Source organism: Pavona decussata, unplaced genomic scaffold (assembly GCF_977016875.1).
Source record: "Pavona decussata unplaced genomic scaffold, jaPavDecu1.1 SCAFFOLD_114, whole genome shotgun sequence".
Taxonomy (NCBI): Eukaryota; Metazoa; Cnidaria; class Anthozoa; order Scleractinia; family Agariciidae; genus Pavona; species Pavona decussata.
In genome coordinates this window covers 5962501-5980728 of record NW_028145528.1, presented here as the reverse complement: position 1 = coordinate 5980728, position 18228 = coordinate 5962501, and the positions used below count along the sequence as shown (strand labels likewise).

General features: G+C 41.1%; 1 protein-coding gene across 3 annotated transcripts in view; it reads right to left on the bottom strand.

Annotated features, from left to right (window-relative positions):
* Positions 1-1704: 1704 nt before the first annotated feature.
* Positions 1705-18228, bottom strand: part of LOC146470453 (lithostathine-like) — a 34099-nt gene continuing 17575 nt past the window's right edge. Inside the window, exons 2-3 of one of the 3 annotated variants that reach the window (XM_085122593.1) lie at positions 2702-2819; positions 1705-2319 (exon numbers count right to left, since the gene is read on the bottom strand). In XM_085122593.1, coding sequence (XP_084978719.1) covers positions 1886-2319; positions 2702-2819 — 552 coding nt within the window. In that variant the 3' untranslated portion in view covers positions 1705-1885. Of the gene's footprint in view, positions 2320-2701; positions 2882-5634; positions 6251-6937; positions 7053-18228 lie in introns of those variants that run through there. The other 2 variants (XM_085122591.1, XM_085122594.1) reach the window with 2 other exon arrangements.

The following is an 18228-nucleotide window of genomic DNA, read 5'->3' as shown; positions in this document are numbered from 1 at the left end:
AGTAGGCAAAGCATCGAAGAATTCCTGTCTCGCAAAGTCAACCGAATGTAGATGGATAAAACCATCTCAACATTGAAACGCATGGACAAAACCATGCCTGAAAGGCATAGGATATCGGATCTGTTAAGACCTACGGTCCCAAAAAATAAAGTAGACGTGAAAACTGCAAAGGACCGCGAACGATAATGCTGCCAGTTGACGTAGGATCTACAAGAGACCTAATCAGCCAAAAATAATATGTAACGCAAACTGCAAGGCTGATACTACGTGAAAAAGCATGGTTTTGTCCATGCGTTTCAATGTTAACATGGTTTTATCCATCTGCATTCAGCTTTGTCCATGCATTCCAATGTTTCGATGGTTTTATCCATCTACATTCAGTTGACTTTGCGAGACAGGAATTCGATGCTTTGCCTGCTTTCTCCCTGGGGCACGTGATGTGGCGACGCGTGATTCGGGGGACGGGCAGGTTCAAAGTACGAAACTTGATACGGCATGGGTTTTGTTGCATTTTATTTGAGCTGGCTCTGTCGCTGGTTTCACATAGAACTGCTACAACGTGCTGATGAGTTCCAATAAGAACGAAACAGCTGTCCACCGTTGCAGCCCTGTTTTGTCGGTTTCTGTCGAGTTGTTGTCTCGCAAAGTCAACTTTTTCATGTAGTATCAGCCTTGCAGTTTGTGTTACTCATTACGTAAGCCCAAACTTCCTTCAGTATCAATTGAATGCAACTTTAATTTACGATGGAGGAACATCAAGAGGACGTAATACTGGGCTTCCAACGATATCATCCGCTGAGGAACTTTAAACGTGTTGATTAAAGGACTAGCTGAACTGATGATACAGTACTCGCACTAAAATCTCTAAAGACTTTAAATAAGTGAAGTCTGGTAATAAAGACAAACATATGCAAACAAAAAATGACCGTATTTTTTTCTGGAGTCTAAGTGGTATTTACTACACCAGAGGCCAATTCAGAGCCCGTATTCAAGTATTCAGTAATTTAGTTGTACTGAGAAGTGATTCTGATCACAATGATTTCATACTTGAAGACAGAGGCGAGCCAGTTATGGCTATTTGGGTCTCAGTTACAAACCGGTTCTCCATTATGGCGGCCAAGTGTTCAGTGCTGTTTCGGGCGATTATAAGCCAAGAGAAAAGTTTAGGGAGTGTTCTCGGCCATACTGTACATTGTGGCTAACTTACTGCGCTGTTCTCATTTTGACTCAGTGAATGGAATCCTAGCTGTAACTATGAAAATAAAACCTATTGAGTAATGCCTTGCTGTTGTTCTGTTTGTTATGCCACAGTGGTGCATGTATAAAGCTTATGGATAAATGGTAAAGCAACTTGCAATTGCATTGATATGTATCCAGTTACATTTTAAGCGACTAGAAGCTTTTGGCAGGGCGGAAATGAAATCGCTTTCTAAAGTATAAAATCAATCCTAAAATGTGACCCCTACAGTGTGAAGTAGAACAGTAGCGTAGTCCTTTTTTCGTTATACTGTAGATGATTAAGTCAACATCAACCTTAGGCTACTAATTCACCATTTAAATAAAGGTTGCTGGGTTTTGTAACTGTGGTTCTCTTTCCAAGTGGGAATTTGAGGCCGTTGGAAAATTCCCACCTTGGAAGTGCTATGGAGGAAGGAGATGAAGTGAGTGGGTTAAAATCATAGAAAACAAGAAACATAATTCACGATTAATTTTTTTATTGTCAAGCCGTTTTTACTTCTACAATTCCTTGTTTTGTACTGTTTATTACTCCAATAAAGTTTAATGTCCTTTAATCCAGGAAGTATCCCGAGTCTAGTCTTTATAGTTATGAACCACCATCGCACTACATTCGGCTTTGATCACGAGTGAAAGGCTGGCTGGTCGCCTAGGGAACCCTCTTGCAGACAAAACCGATGGACCAATTTCGAACCACTCCACAAGTGCGGTCATTCCAGTACCCAGACGCGCGGAGTAAAAGGCCTGCGTGCCCAGTCCACATGTTGCTGCATGGTTCCCTGGAATTTCCATTCGGTTCATTTGGAGCCCAGTTCTTGTAGACTGGAAGCGAGTGATCGGACCACATGAATTTTTTGATGTGCGAGTCCCACTGGAGGCCGATCCAAACCTGTTTACGTGACGAGGCCTTTTGCCTTGCTAGCGCCAAGACGAAGTGGTTTTCTTCTGCGCTGGTAATTTTCACCAGCTCTCCACTCAGTTCTTTACAGTATGCTTGGGCCTGTTGCCAGGTCATGTCAGTGCTGCTCGCCAGATAGCAGTAGCCGTTGTAGGTGTTCCAGTTATCGGGACAAGTTAGAGCATCTGCAAGAAAAGGAGTGGAAATGTTACAAGTAATTTCTGAAAGGACGTGTCTGGTTTTTAAAAGTGGTTTTTAAAAAGTGTTTTTAAAAGTGTTTACAATACTATGAAATGTCGCCGGTTTGTCAGAGGAAGTATTTACTACTTTTAAAAGGAGCTTATTGAAGTGCATGATTTTCAGGTAATCATATTAAAATATAGAATAATTATTTGATGGACAAAAATTTGGCATTAACTTTTAGAAGACGTGCATCCAAATGTTGAGACAACTTATTTTCGAGTCAGCCTTAGTATAAATTGTACTCTATACCATTCTCCATTTAAGGGCAGTTCTCGTAGTAAATTGCCGAAGAGAAACTAAAAAATGAACGGTAAAAAAACATACCTGATAGGCAGAGTATCGCGATAAACACCGGTAGAACTGCAAACAGTTTCATCTCGGATTTCGTCAGGATGTCGGTGATCTCAGGAGAATTTGTATTCGTAGTTGGTCTGCTCGCCGTCTGTGAACGAAGAGTCATAGAACAGCGATGACACGACTTTATACTGACATCTCTTTGAGCGAGCTGGAACAAGAACCAAAGATGGAAGTAAACATTACGCAGGTGGAAGGATAGTCTGTTGACAGTTAGGGCTCTTTTGTCACCTTAAAAGCTTTCGAAACTTTACTGAGAGATCGACGGCGATGACTCACCGCTTAACAGTTAATGTCAGTTTGAAGAACTAAATCAAACGAGGAACAGTCCTTTTTTATTGCATGCACGCAACTTCATTTTGCCTCTAGCTGCTAATGGTCTAGCTTCTAGTAATGCCTCTAGCTTCTCGATGCTCTCATTAAATAGGCTTTTTTCGTTGAAAGGTTTATATTGCTTTACTTGATGAAGAAATTCTGTCTTTGTTTAATTAAGATTCGACTTCAAAATTTTATTTGAAGAACAAACAGCAGGTTGAAAGGTCTAACATCTTCCGTCGCAGGCTGAAGTGTTATCATGAATTTCTCATTAATTATGTGAACGTGAAAACTGCAAAGGACCGCGAACGATTATGCTGCCAGTTGACGTAGGATCTACAAGAGACCTAATCAGCCAAAAATAAAATGTAACACAAACTGCAAAGCTGAAACTACGTGAAAAATTTGACTTTGCGAGACAACAACCCGACAGAAACCGACAAAACAGGGCTGCAAACGTGGACAGCTGTTTCGTTCTTATTGGAACTCGTCAGCACGGTGTAGCAGTTCTATATGAAACCAGCGACAGAGCCAGCTCAAATAAAATGTAACAAAACCCATGCCCTACCAAGCTTCGTACTTTGAACCTGCCCGCCCCCCGAATCACGCATCGCCACATCACGTGCCCCAGAAAGGAAAGTAGGCAAAGCATCGAAGAATTCCTGTCTCGCAAAGTCAACTGAATGTAGATGGATAAAACCATCTTAACATTGAAACGCATGGACAAAACCATGCTTGAAAGGTACAGGATATCGGATCTGTTAAGACCTACGGTCCCAAAAAATAAAGTAGAAGTGAAATCTGCAAAGGACCGCGAACGATAATGCTGCTAGTTGGCGTAGGATCTACAAGAGACCTAATCAGCCAAAAATAAAATGTAACGCAAACTGCAAGGCTGATACTACGTGAAAAAGCATGGTTTTGTCCATGCGTTTCAATGTTAACATGGTTTTATCCATCTACATTCAGTTTTGTCCATGCGTTTCAATGTTTCGATGGTTTTATCCATCTACATTTCAGTTGACTTTGCGAGACAGGAATTCGATGCTTTGCCTGCTTTCTCCCTGGGGCACGTGATGTCAGGCGACGCGTGATTCGGGGGGCGGGCAGGTTCAAAGTACGAAACTTGATACGGCATGGGTTTTGTTGCATTTTATTTGAGCTGGCTCTGTCGCTAGTTTCATATAGAACTGCTACAACGTGCTGACGAGTTCCAATAAGAACGAAACAGCTGTCCACCGTTGCAGCCCTGTTTTGTCGGTTTCTGTCGAGTTGTTGTCTCGCAAAGTCAACTTTTTCACGTAGTATCAGCCTTGCAGTTTGTGTTACTCATTACGTAAGCCCAAACGTCCTTCAGTATCAATTAAATGCAACTTTAATTTACGATAGTGGAACATAAGGACGTAATACTGGGCTTCCAACGGTATCATCCGCTGGGGAACTTTAAACGTGTTGATTAAAGGACTAGCTGAAATGATGATACAGTACTCGCACTAAAATCTCTAAAGACTTTAAATAAGTGAAGTCTGGTAATAAAGACAAACATATGCAAACAAAAATGACCGTATTTTTTTCTGGAGTCTAAGTGGTATTTACTACACCAGAGGCCAATTCAGAGCCCGTATTCAAGTATTCAGTAATTTAGTTGTACTGAGAAGTGATTCTGATCACAATGATTTCCTACTTGAAGACAGAGGCGAGCCAGTTATGGCTATTTGGGTCTCATTCAAACAACAACTAAACAGTTACAAACCGGTTCTCCATTATGGCGGCCAAGTGTTCAGTGCTGTTTCGGGCGATTATAAGCCAAGAGAAAAGTTTAGGGAGTGTTTCTCGGCCATACTGAACATTGTGGCTAACTTTTGAGTGTGTAACTGAATAAATCCTAAAGTGTGGTCACTCGGATAAAAGCTATCAAACAGCCCTTTCCTGTGGTAGGAAGTGTTTGCTACCCTACCTTTTGGTTCTGTTCAGTTCTGCTCTACAACGCGGCTCTATTCAATTTATGAGTCTTTGGATGGAATCTTAACTGGCGCGACCATTCATTAGCTCATTTTGATCTGCATTTTTTTTAAAATATTCAGTTTACTGCGCTGTTCTCATTTTGACTCAGTGAATGGAATCCTAGCTGTAACTATCGAAATAAAACCTATTGAGTAATGCCTTGCTGTTTTTCTGTTTGTTATGCCACAGTGGTGCATGTATAAAGCTTGTGGATAAATGGTAAAGCAACTTGCAATTGCATTGATATGTATCCAGTTACATTTTAAGCGACTAGAAGCTTTTGGCAGGGCGGAAATGAAATCGCTTTCTAAAGTATAAAATCAATCCTAAAATATGACCCCTACAGTGTGAAGTAGAACAATAGCGTAGTCCTTTTTTCGTTATACTGTAGATGATTAAGTCAACATCAACCTTAGGCTACTAATTCACCATTTAAATAAAGGTTGCTGGGTTGTGTAACTGTGATTCTCTTTCCAAGTGGGAATTTGAGGCCGTTGGAAAATTCCCACCTTGGAAGTGCTATGGAGGAAGGAGAAGAAGTGAGTGGGTTAAAGTCATAGAAAACAAGAAACATAATTCACGATTAATTTTTTTATTGTCAAGCCGTTTTTACTTCTACAATCCCTTGTTTTGTACTGTTTATTACTCCAATAAAGTTTAATGTCCTTTAATCCAGGAAGTATCCCGAGTTTAGTCTTTATAGTTATGAACCACCATCGCACTACATTCGGCTTTGATCACGAGTGAAAGGCTGGCTGGTCGCCTAGGGAACCCTCTTGCAGACAAAACCGATGGACCAATTTCGAACCACTCCACAAGTGCGGTCATTCCAGTACCCAGACGCGCGGATTAAAAGGCCTGCGTGCCCAGTCCACATGTTGCTGCATGGTTCCCTGGAATTTCCATTCGGTTCATTTGGAGCCCAGTTCTTGTAGACTGGAAGCGAGTGATCGGACCACATGAATTTTTTGATGTGCGAGTCCCACTGGAGGCCGATCCAAACCTGTTTACGTGACGAGGCCTTTTGCCTTGCTAGCGCCAAGACGGAGTGGTTTTCTTCTGCACTGGTAATTTTCACCAGCTCTCCACTCCGTCCTTTGCAGTATGCTTGGGCCTGATGCCAGGTCATGTCAGAGCTGCTTGCCAGATAACAGTAGCCGTTGAAGGTGTTCCAGTTATCGGGACAAGTTAGAGCATCTGCAAGAAAAGGAGTGGAAATGTTACAAGTAATTTCTAAAAGGACGTGAAGTGCTATGGTTTTAAATTCATAACCGAGAATCAACAGCATCTGGTTAAAATATTGTGTTTTGGTAGTCGAGAAGGTTGTAATAAGGGACTCAGAATTTTAAGGACTCAAGACATTGTCATGTTTTCAGGGGGTGGGGGCTGTAGAGAATATAAATTTCCATTGTTTGCAAAATGATGGTTTGCACTGCGATTACTCGAGACAAAGTCACCCAGGAAAAATGTTACAGAGAAAGCCCGTTTATAGAATGCCTTTTCGCTACATTGTTCAGCAACTAATCAGGATGACAGGAGAAAATGTCGCTAGGAAGGACGGGAGAAAATATTAAGGATTTGAGGGTAAACCAGGCTGGTTTTACAATACTATGAAATGTCGCTGGTTTGTCAGAGGAAGTATTTACTACTTTTAAAAGGAGCTTATTGAAGTGAATTTTCAGGTAATCATATTAAACTATCGAATAATTATTCGATTGACAAAAATTTGGCTGTAACTTTTAAAAGAAGTGCGTCCAAATGTTGAGACAACTTACTTTCAAATCAGCCTTAGTATAAATTGTACTCTATACCATTCTCCATTTAAGGGCAGTTCTAGTAAATTGCCAAAGAGAAACTAGAAAATGAACGGTAAAAAAAACATATCTGATAGGCAGAGTATCGCGATAAACACCGGTAGAACTGCAAACAGTTTCATCTTGGATTTCGTCAGTATGTCGGTGATCTCAGGAGAATTTGTATTCGTAGTTGGTCCGCTCGCCCTCTGTGAATAAATGAGTCATAGAACAGCGATGACACGACTTTATAATGACGTCTCTCTGAGCGAGTTGGAACAAGAACCAAACTGAGATGGAAGTAAACATTACGCAGGTGGAAGGATAATCTGTTGAGAGTTAGTGCACTTTTGAAAGCTTACTGAGAGATCGACGGCGATGACTCACCACTCAAAAGTTAATGTTTGAAAAACTAAATCAAACGACATACTGTCCTTTTTTATTACATGTACGCAAGTTCATACTGAACCTAGCTTCTAATGCTCTAGCTTCTAGTAATGCCTCTAGCTTCTCGATGCTCTCATTAAATAGTCTTTTTTCGTTGAAAGGTTTGTGTTGCTTTGCTTGATGAAGAAATTCTGTTATTGCTTAATGAACTAAATTAAGATTCGACTTCAAAATTTTATTTGAAGAACACACAGCAGGTTGAAAGGTCTAACATCTTCCGTTGCAGGCTTAAGTGTCATTATGAATTTTTCATTATGTAAACGTGAAAACTGCAAAGGACCGCGAACGATAATGCTGCTAGTTGACGTATAGGATTTACAAGAGACCTGAATCAGCCAAAAATAAAATTTAACACAAACTGCGAGGCTGATACTACGTGAAAAAGTTGACTTTGCGAGACAACAACCCGACAGAAACCGACAAAACAGGGCTGCAACCGTGGACAGCTGTTTCGTTCTTATTGGAACTCGTCAGCACGGTGTGACAGTTTTATGAAACCATCGACAGAGGCAGCTCAAATAAAATGCAACAAAATCCGTGCCCTATCAAGTTTCGTTCTTTGAACTTGCCCGCCCCCCGAATCACGCGTCGCCACATCACGTGCCCCAGGGAGAAAGCAGGCAAAGCATCGAATTCCTGTCTCGTAAAGTCAACTGAATGTAGATGGACGTTTGAAATGGCGTAAAGTTGGCATTTTCACCGCGGCACAAAACGAGCGGTGATTTCATAACACCAGAACTTACACCGCCAGCACCAAATCCTTTCAGTTGTGTTTTCGGGGGCCAACTGCTTGAATCCACCTTAATTCTTGGAGGAAATCTGACATAATTCTGTTTTTAAACGTTTCTGCAATCTACTAACAATGCGCAGCACCATCATATTATAAATCAGACCAAAATCAACCTAGAAAATGGCTTCCCCTGTACATGTTTCGCCAAAATGTAGACCCTTCGAAGTCGCTAAAAGAACCATACCAACAACAACAATTAAATTTTGCGGTTCAGATTACAGAATGAATGATTTGCTCTCTACCCTTTCTATCTTCTCTACACCTTAGCGATAAATACAATTGATAACGTCTTAAAGAAAACACCTTTCAGTTACAAGCGACCAGCTTTATCAAATACAGTCGACTCCCGATAACTCGAACGCTTCAACGGAAGTTGTAACTAAAGGTTCGAATTTAATATCGGTAGCTGAGAAAAAATGACCGGGAGAAAAAGAGGAAGGAACGGTCAGTCTATTGTGCATTACCATTTTTGTTGAAAAGTCGAGTGAAAATAGAGCAATATCCGCTCTAAATTATAAATCAGAACGTAACGTAACTTGAAACAAAAAAAAGCAAAGCAGCAGGTTTCAATGAGAACAACGTCGGGCTACTGCTACAGAGTTCATGCCATTTATTTTTTTGAGAAATAGTCAGTTCATGATACGCTCTGACGCTTTAGTCTAGACTTATCTATTACTATCGATTATCCTTGAAGGTTTTCTAACGTTAGATTGAAAGAATCGAGATCAACCTCCACAAACAAACATTTTGAAGAAGGAGTTGAGCAGCAACGCTTGATGAAGATACAATACACTGAAGTTAAATGTACCCTAAACCAGCGAAACCTGAACTGACACGTTTTGTGTAATACAAAAAAGACAAAGAATATACGCCTGATTCAAAATAAATTCAATGTTTTGGACAACTGTGCTGTTTGTTTCGACCTTTCAAGTCAGGACGAACGTGGTTCGAGGTATCGAGGGTAAAATTATATAGAAAATGACCTGAGGGGAAACGAAAATTGCTTCGAGTTAGCGGGAGGTTCGAGTTACCGAGGGTAAAATTACAATAAATGTATGATGGAAATCCAGGGGAAATTGATTGATGTTCGAGTTAGTGCAAGGTTCGAGTTAGCGAGGGTTCGAGTTGTCAAGAGTCGGCGGTATCATTTAAATTCGGCATAAAACTGTGTTTAGGATTGGCTCTCGGCGACCAATTGTCTAGTGATTCTAGTTGAATTAAGATGATGTTGTACGCAACGTTTCTGTTGTAATGTTATTGACTAGGGACCCCACAGGATTCTGGGTCCCTGACTGTTTACTCGGGCCACCCCGCAGACTGTTTTGGTGGCCATGTTTGAGTTCAGTGCGAGAGCACATGTTAGACAATTTTCACTTCGTTTCTTTTTTGAGAATATTTAAACTTCAGGTTTAGAAATGTGTTAGAGACAGACTTACAACATGGTGTCAGAGGTGGTCGATTTTTGAGAAGTGAACGAATTGCAAGAGGTAACAAGTCGTGTCCTAATGGCCGAAAGAGATTCCCGCGCGCCTGGTCCGCTAGTGCTGGATGCACAAGCATCGGAAAACTGTAGGAAGTTTCTAATGCAGTTTGAAATTTACCTTGTGGCGAAAGCCAAAGATGAGAAACCAGATAAACTAAAGGTAAACATGTTACTTCATTGTGCTGGGCCAGAAGCTATCGAGGAGTACAGTCATTTTGTTTTCAACGCGGGAGAGAGCAATGAGTGTTATGACGATGTCTGTAAGAAGTTTAAGGAACTATGTGAAGGGGCTAGGAATGTTATCTATGAGCGACTAGTGTTTAATCAGCGAAACCAGAAGGACGGAGAGCGAATTAATAATTTTGTAAGTGAACTAAAGAGACTGTCCCTGACATGTGAATTTGGAGATCTAAAAGACTCATTAATCAGGGATCGTAGTGTTGGTGGAGTGTTATCGGATGAATTACGAGGCGAATTGCTTAAAAAGCCAGATCTCACGCTGCAGAGTGCTCACGATTATTGTAGAACTTTTGAGGCAGCTGAACAGCAAAAATTCACGTTTAATGTGCCCACAAGTGCTGGTACCGAACGCTCATCGGGTGTAAATTCTGCGATTAGAAGCACCCATTTAATCATCCAAATAAATGTCCTGCATTTGGAAAAAAGTGCATGAAGTGTAAGAAAGAAGGACACTTTGCACAGGTTTGCAAAGACATTGCTAAGATAGGTTCACAAGTTGACACGGTGGAGCAGGAGAATTCTTTTGATGAAGACTGTCAGGACAAGAGTGAGGTTGTGCACACATATTTTGGATCTGTTTAACTGGGAACTGTTTCTGACAGCAGAAAGAGAAACAAAAGCTTGATTACTCTCAAGATTGCAGGAAGAGACGTTCGAATCAAGGCAGACACAGGTGCAGAAGCCACAGTTATCCCCTACAACCTTTACACGCAAATCACTAAGAAACCTATACAAAAGATTCATCAACCGCTTAAAGGCTGGCTCGCAAAGAAACCCATACACCCAAAGAGCTCTGTATCTCTCCGGACTCAGTACAAGAACCGAAAACTCGATGTGTTGTACCTTGTTGTGAAAGGCGACTTCACACCACTGTTGGGTTGTGATGCCTGCCTGGATCTGAAAGTGATTAAGTTTATGAATCTTCAATTAATAGATACACCTGAGCCACATCTCGTGAACTCAGACACATCAAGACAAGATGAAGACCAGAGTATTTTCGAGACTGACCCTGTTTTGACAACAGCAAGGAAACAGTGCTAAATGTGGATGCAAGTGGTACTGGACTTGGTGCAGTGATCATGCAAGATGGTAAACCAGTTGCATTCAGCTTTAAGACACTAACTACAAGTGAGAGAAGATATGCCAACATTGAGAGAGAGCTGTTAGCTATTGTTTGGGGTGCAGAGAAATTTCACACATACGTGTATGGGCGCAGAATTATTGTTGAAACAGATCATAAACCATTAGAGGCCATATTCAAGAAACCGTTGAATGCTGCTCCTCCCAGGCTACAAAGGATGCTGCTAAAGCTTACCAAGTATGACCTGGATGTTCGTTATGTTCCTGGAAAGAAACAAGTCATCTCAGGCTGCCTTAGCAGAGCACCTCTTACTGAAACCGAACCTGTTAGTGAACCTGAAGATGTCATCGGAGTGAATCTTATTGAAGGACTTGGATTTCTAACAAGTACACTGAAGAGATTTAAAGACACTTCAAGCACTGATGAGACTTCAAGAGTGGTGATGGAGTATGTCATGAAAGGCTGGCCTTCAGAAAAAGGGCAAGTTGATAAGCTTGCCAGGGAGTACTGGAGCTTCAGGGAAGAGCTGAGCGTAGAAGATGGGCTGCTCTTCAAATCTGACCGACTAGTTGTCCCAAGACCATTGAGAGCCGAAGTGTTGGATGAAATTCATGAAGCACACTTAGGAGAAAACAAAAGTAACAAGAGACTATGTTCTCTGGCCATTAGTGACAGCTCAACTCAAATCAAAGACAAAGTCAGCTCCTGCCCTATTTGTAACGCTTTTCGCAACCAACAGCAGAGAGAGTCACTGCATCCACATGAAAGATCACCAAGATTACCATGGCAAATAGTCGGGACTGACCTATTTGAATATGCAGGCCACACTTACCTATTGGTCACTAATTTCTATTCAAAGTACTTTGAAATAGAGCTACTTCACCAGAAAACTGCCACCTGTGTTATCAACAACCTGAAGAAGGTATTTGCAAGATTTGGAATCCCAGACGAGGTTGTTAGTGATAATGGCTCGCAGTATAGCAATACCAGAAATTTATTTTACAGTACACACGAGGTCAAAGAAAAGCCCAAGAGTGGGGATTCACCATACTACAAGCTCACCACACTATCCTCAATCGAACGGTGCAGCTGAGAGGGCAGTACAGATTGCGAAACGTACCCTAAAGAAGGCTGCAGCAGACCACAAAGACCCATTTGAAGGACTGCTCAAGTATCGCAATACACCTTTTCAAGATATAGGTGTATCACCTGTACAATTGCTGATGAGTCGTCGAACACGCACAATGATCCCAACTCATAGAAGACTCTTACTACCATAAGATGTTGGCCCTGACCAAGTTGCTAAAGCACTCAAACTTCGACAGAACATTTCTAAGAGGAACTCTGACAAACAAAGCAAAGATTTGCCTCCGCTTAAGGTGGGAGACAAGGTGCGAATTCGTCCAAACAGAGAACAAGAATGGCGCAAAGCAGAAGTGTTGCCAAGGTCATACCTCTTGGAAGATGACCAAGGGCGTATTTACAGACGAAATAGGAGACAGATCACCTCAGTTCCGAATGATCAGCCATGCACCAACCGCTGCGTGATCCTGTAGTTCCACCATTTCATGACTCACCCAGGAGTCCACGTTTGTCTGAAAGTGACCAACTGGCATCCACAGAAGTAGAAGTACCAACCAAATTCACAGCACATGCACACAGGTCACCCATTACTACAAGATCTGGACGGCAAGTTAAAAAGCCACAAAGACGCATTGAATCCTGTTGGAGGGGAGATGAGATGTTATTGACTAGGGACCCCACAGGATTCTAGGTCCCTGACTGTTTACTCGGGCCACCCCGCATACTGTTTTGGTGGCCATGTTTGAGTTCAGTGCGAGAGCACATGTTAGACAGTTTTCACTTCGTTTCTTTCTTGAGAATATTTAAAGTTCAGTTTTAAAACCGTGTTAAAGACAGACGTACAACAGTCTCGCAACGAGTATTTTAAGGCCATAAAAACTTTGATTTTCAGTGTATGTCAGACGCGATCGGATTTGGAGGAGTCGATTTTTAGTGTACTGAAAATTGATGCCGTATAACAGTACACTCAACGCATGGAAGCATAAGCGCAGACGATTTTCAGCCCAATTTTCACGCTATTGAAAGGTTTTTAAAGGAGTCCCGAATACTTGTAATTAACCTCCATTTTACTATCAAATCAATGTCATCGTAAAACTAAAATTACTCCATTTGTTGGCGCATGTTTTAATACTCTTCATTTCAATTTTTATGTTAGCGCGGTGGTCTACATATTCTCGTGAGATCTTGTGCTCGTCCTTGAAATGGAAGTGAAAACAATTACTACACCACAAGTCCCGTTTTTGATACAACTTTTCTCCTGGCTTATAATCGCCCGAAACAGCACTGAAAACTTGGCCGCCATAATGGAGACCCTTTGTAACTGTTTAGCTGTTGTTTGAATGAAACCCAAATCGGTATCACTTCAACAAACGCGCTCTCTTGTCAAATTATAAACTCATGGTTCGGATCGAAAACCCTGCAATTTAATTGCACCACCACCATCAAAATAACCAAAAAAAGTGTTAATAGTGGTGGTGGTGGAGGTGGTGGAAGTGGTAGAGGTGGAGGTGGGGGTGGAGGTGGTGGTGGAGGTGTTGGTGGTAAAGGAGGTGAAAATAGAAATGAGGGGGAAGGAGCAAAGATACAAATGAGGAGCACGGGGAGGGGAAATAAAAACGAGGAGGAGAGAAATAGAAATGAGGAGGAGGGAAATAAAAATGAGGGAGAAACGAGCGAAAATAAAAATGAGAATGAGGAGGACGTAAGGTCAGCAAAAATAGAAATATTAAGCTCCGCATGGTTATTATAAATTTATGAGGCAAACTCGGTGATTCGGAAATAGAATTGCGAGTTACCTTAATTCCTTCAAAATCTCTAGTAGTTGAACAATTTTATATATTTTTTTTTATTCCCTATTTAAAGGCAATAAAGTTCTGTTCAGGTTTCTCAAGAAATGTGCCTTGTTTAATGGCAAGCATTTAGTAGTCGCGTGTTATGATTGTGTTTTAATTGATTATTTCTACCAACTTAAGCTGTCTATTGTTTATGATAAGTTAATTCGCTTTTTTCGTAGAGTTTTTATACAAATTTAGCTTTCAGTCGGATCACTGCTTCTGCATAATTAGTGGCTAACGGACCGTAAAGAGAGCACAAGAGCTTAAGTCTCTGATCTGAAAGTCAAAAGCGCATTGACCCTTGTTAACGTAAGTAATGGTGGACAGTCATCAACATCAAACATAATCGACTCTATTGTGATATACATATTGTGAAATCTCTGTGTGTGTGTTTTAACACGCACAATTTAGGAGCAAGGACTTTATGAACCGGAACTTTCTTATTCCGAGCGCTGTAATAAACAAAGACAACAAAAGACTGTATTAACTCTTTAATCCTCAACAAAGCTCAACATGAAACGAATCTTTTTCTAGTCATTAGGCGGGAAAGGTGCTTAGTAAATTGAGGCGAGAAACACAGACGACAAATATTTTGCATTATTTCCGAGTTTTCGGGAAAAAGTCAGGTTATATAGAGGGTCAGAAAAGGCCAAACACAGGGCAGAAAGGCCATAACCAGGCCTGAAAGGCCAAAACCACGCCAATAGGGACAAAAGGAGACAAACAGGCCATTTGTAGTTATGTGTCTTTATTTTTCTCAGACACACAGGTGGGTGTCGCGCGTATTTCATTTTTGTTTCTTCTAGAAAGACTTTCGAATTAGCTTAGAAATTGTAGACCCTGGAGCTTATCGTTTTTTTTTCTTTCTCTCCATATTATCATCCAAATGTGAATAGTTTTCATTATTATTATTTTTTATTTTCACGTATGGCAGAGGGGCCTCCAAAGAGGAGCTATATAATAAAGTGTATATGTATGTATGTACCATATGACATCATGTATCAAAATATAACTTCAAAAACCTGTCAAACCGGTGATACCGCCCATGACTGCCATAAGTTAAAAATAGAGCATGACATCATTGATCAACCTGTCAAACCAGTTCATAACCTGTTGGTAAGACTAAACTTAAATATGACGTCATCCTATAATGAGTGGTCAAGACAATAGGCGGTGACGTCATTGTCTTTAATTTATTCCCCCGCGTATTAATGAGATTCCCCAGCGAAAATCCGGACAAAAACATCTTCCCCTCACTACTAAAGTGCAACAAAACCCATGCCCTTTCAAGTTTCGCGCTTTGAATCTGCCCGTCCCCCGAATCACGTGTCGCCACATCACGTGACTCAGGGAGAAATCAGGCAAAGCATCGAATTCTTGTCTCGCAAAGTTAACTGAATGTAGATGGATAAAACCATCTAAACATTAAAACGCGTGGACAAAGCTGAATGTAGATGGATAAAACCATTTTAACATTGAAACGCATGGACAAAACCATGCTTTTTCACGTAGTATCAGCCTTGCCGTTTGTGTTACATTTTATTTTTGGCTGATAAGGTCTCTTGTAGATCCTACGCCAACTAGCAGCAATATCGTTCGCGGTCCTTTGCAGTTTTCACGTCTACTTTATTTTTTAGGATTGTAGGTCTTAACAGATCCGATAAGCTGTGGTTTTTAAGCATGGTTTTGTTCATGCGTTTCAATGTTAAGATGGTGTTTTCCATCTACATTCAGTTGACTTTGCGAGACAGGAATTCGAATAACAGTTTGTGTTACTCATTATGTAAGCCCAAACTTCCTTTAGTATCAATTAAATGCAACTTTAATTTACGATGATGGAACATCAGGAGGACATAATACTGAGCTTCTAACGGTATCATCGAAGGAACTTTAAACGTGTTGATTAAAGAACTAGCCGAAATGATGATACAGTACTCGCACCAAAATTTCTTAAGACTCTAAATAAGTTCAGTCTGATAATAAAGACAAACATATGGAAACAAAAATAACCATATTTTCTGGAGTTTAACTGGTATTTGAGTGTTGTCCAATACACACAAACGGAATCCAATGGAATGGATTGGCAGTCAGTTAGTATACCATTGGTGAATTCCACCTCATTAAGAGGACTTAGACTATTTTCGCTACGGTTTGGTTTGAGTACAGTTGGATTCCGTTCGTCCATTGGTACCAATGGTGCGATTGGTACCAATAGAGTGACTTGGCATTCCATTGGTACGCCATTGGTGAACTGCATCTCCTTAAGAGGATTTAGACTATTTTCACTACAGTTCGGTTTGAGTACAGCTGGATTCCGGTCGTCCATTGGTATCAATGGTACGATTGGTACCAATAGAGGGACTTGGCATTCCATTGGTACGCCATTGGTGAACTGCATCTCATTAAGAGGATTTAGACTATTTTCACTACAGTTCGGTTTGAGTACAGCTGGATTCCGGTCGTCCATTGGTATCAATGGTACGATTGGTACCAATAGAGGGACTTGGCATTCCATTGGTACACCATTGGTGAAATGCATCTCATTAAGAGGACTTAGACTATTTTCGCTACGGTCGGTTTGAGTACAGTGGGATTTCGTTCGTCCACTGGTACCAATGGTACGATTGGTACCAATAGAGCGACTTGGCATTCCATTGGTACACTTTTGGTGAATTGCATCTCATTAAGGGGACTTAGACTATTTTCGCTACAGTTCGGTTGGGAGTACAGTTGGATTCCGTTAGTCCATTGGTACCAATAGTACGATTGGTACCAATAGAGTGACTTGGCATTCCATTAGTACACCATTGGTGAATTGCTTCTCATTAAGGGGACTTAGACTATTTTCACTATGGTTCGGTTTGAGTACAGTTGGATTTCGTTCGTCCATTGGTACAAATGGTACGATTAGTACCAATAGAGTGAATTGGCATTCCATTGGTACACCATTAGTGAAATGCAGTTGGATTCCGCTTGTCCATTGGTACCAATGGTACGATTGGTGTTAATAGAGTGACTTGGCATTCCATTGGTACACCATTGGTGAATTGCATCTCATTAAGGGGACTTAGACTATTTTCGCTAGAGTTCGGTTTGAGTACAGTGGGATTCCGTTCGTCCATTGGTACCAAAGGTACGATTAGTACCAATAGAGTGACTTGGCATTCCATTGGTACACCATTGGTGAAATGCAGTTGGATTCCGTTCGTCCATTGGTACCAATAGAGTGACTTGGCATTCCATTGGTACACCATTGGTGAAATGCATCTCATTAAGGGGACTTAGACTATTTTCGCTACAGTTCGGTTTGAGTACAGTTGGATTCCGTTCGTCCATTGGTACCAATGGTACGATTGGTACCAATAGAGGGACTTGGCATTCCATTGGTACACCATTGGTGAATTGCATCTCATAAACGGGACTTAAACTATTTTCGCTATGGTTCGGTTTGAGTACAGTTGGATTCCGTTCGTCCATTGGTACTAATGGTGCGATTGGTATCAATAGAGTGACTTGGCATTCCATTGGCACACCATTGGTGAATTGCATCTCATTAAGGGGACTTAGACTATTTTCACTATGGTTCGGTTTGAGTACAGTTGGATTTCGTTCGTCCATTGGTACAAATGGTACGATTAGTACCAATAGAGTGAATTGGCATTCCATTGGTACACCATTAGTGAAATGCAGTTGGATTCCGCTTGTCCATTGGTACCAATGGTACGATTGGTGTTAATAGAGTGACTTGGCATTCCATTGGCACACCATTGGTGAATTGCATCTCATTAAGGGGACTTAGACTATTTTCACTATGGTTCGGTTTGAGTACAGTTGGATTTCGTTCGTCCATTGGTACAAATGGTACGATTAGTACCAATAGAGTGAATTGGCATTCCATTGGTACACCATTAGTGAAATGCAGTTGGATTCCGCTTGTCCATTGGTACCAATGGTACGATTGGTGTTAATAGAGTGACTTGGCATTCCATTGGTACACCATTGGTGAATTGCATCTCATTAAGGGGACTTAGACTATTTTCGCTAGAGTTCGGTTTGAGTACAGTGGGATTCCGTTCGTCCATTGGTACCAAAGGTACGATTAGTACCAATAGAGTGACTTGGCATTCCATTGGTACACCATTGGTGAAATGCAGTTGGATTCCGTTCGTCCATTGGTACCAATAGAGTGACTTGGCATTCCATTGGTACACCATTGGTGAATTGCATCTCATAAACGGGACTTAAAATATTTTCGCTATGGTTCGGTTTGAGTACAGTTGGATTCCGTTCGTCCATTGGTACTAATGGTGCGATTGGTACCAATAGAGTGACTTGGCATTCCATTGGTACACCATTGGTGAATTGCATCTCATTAAAGGGACTTAGACTATTTTCACTATGGTTCGGTTTGAGTACAGTTGGATTC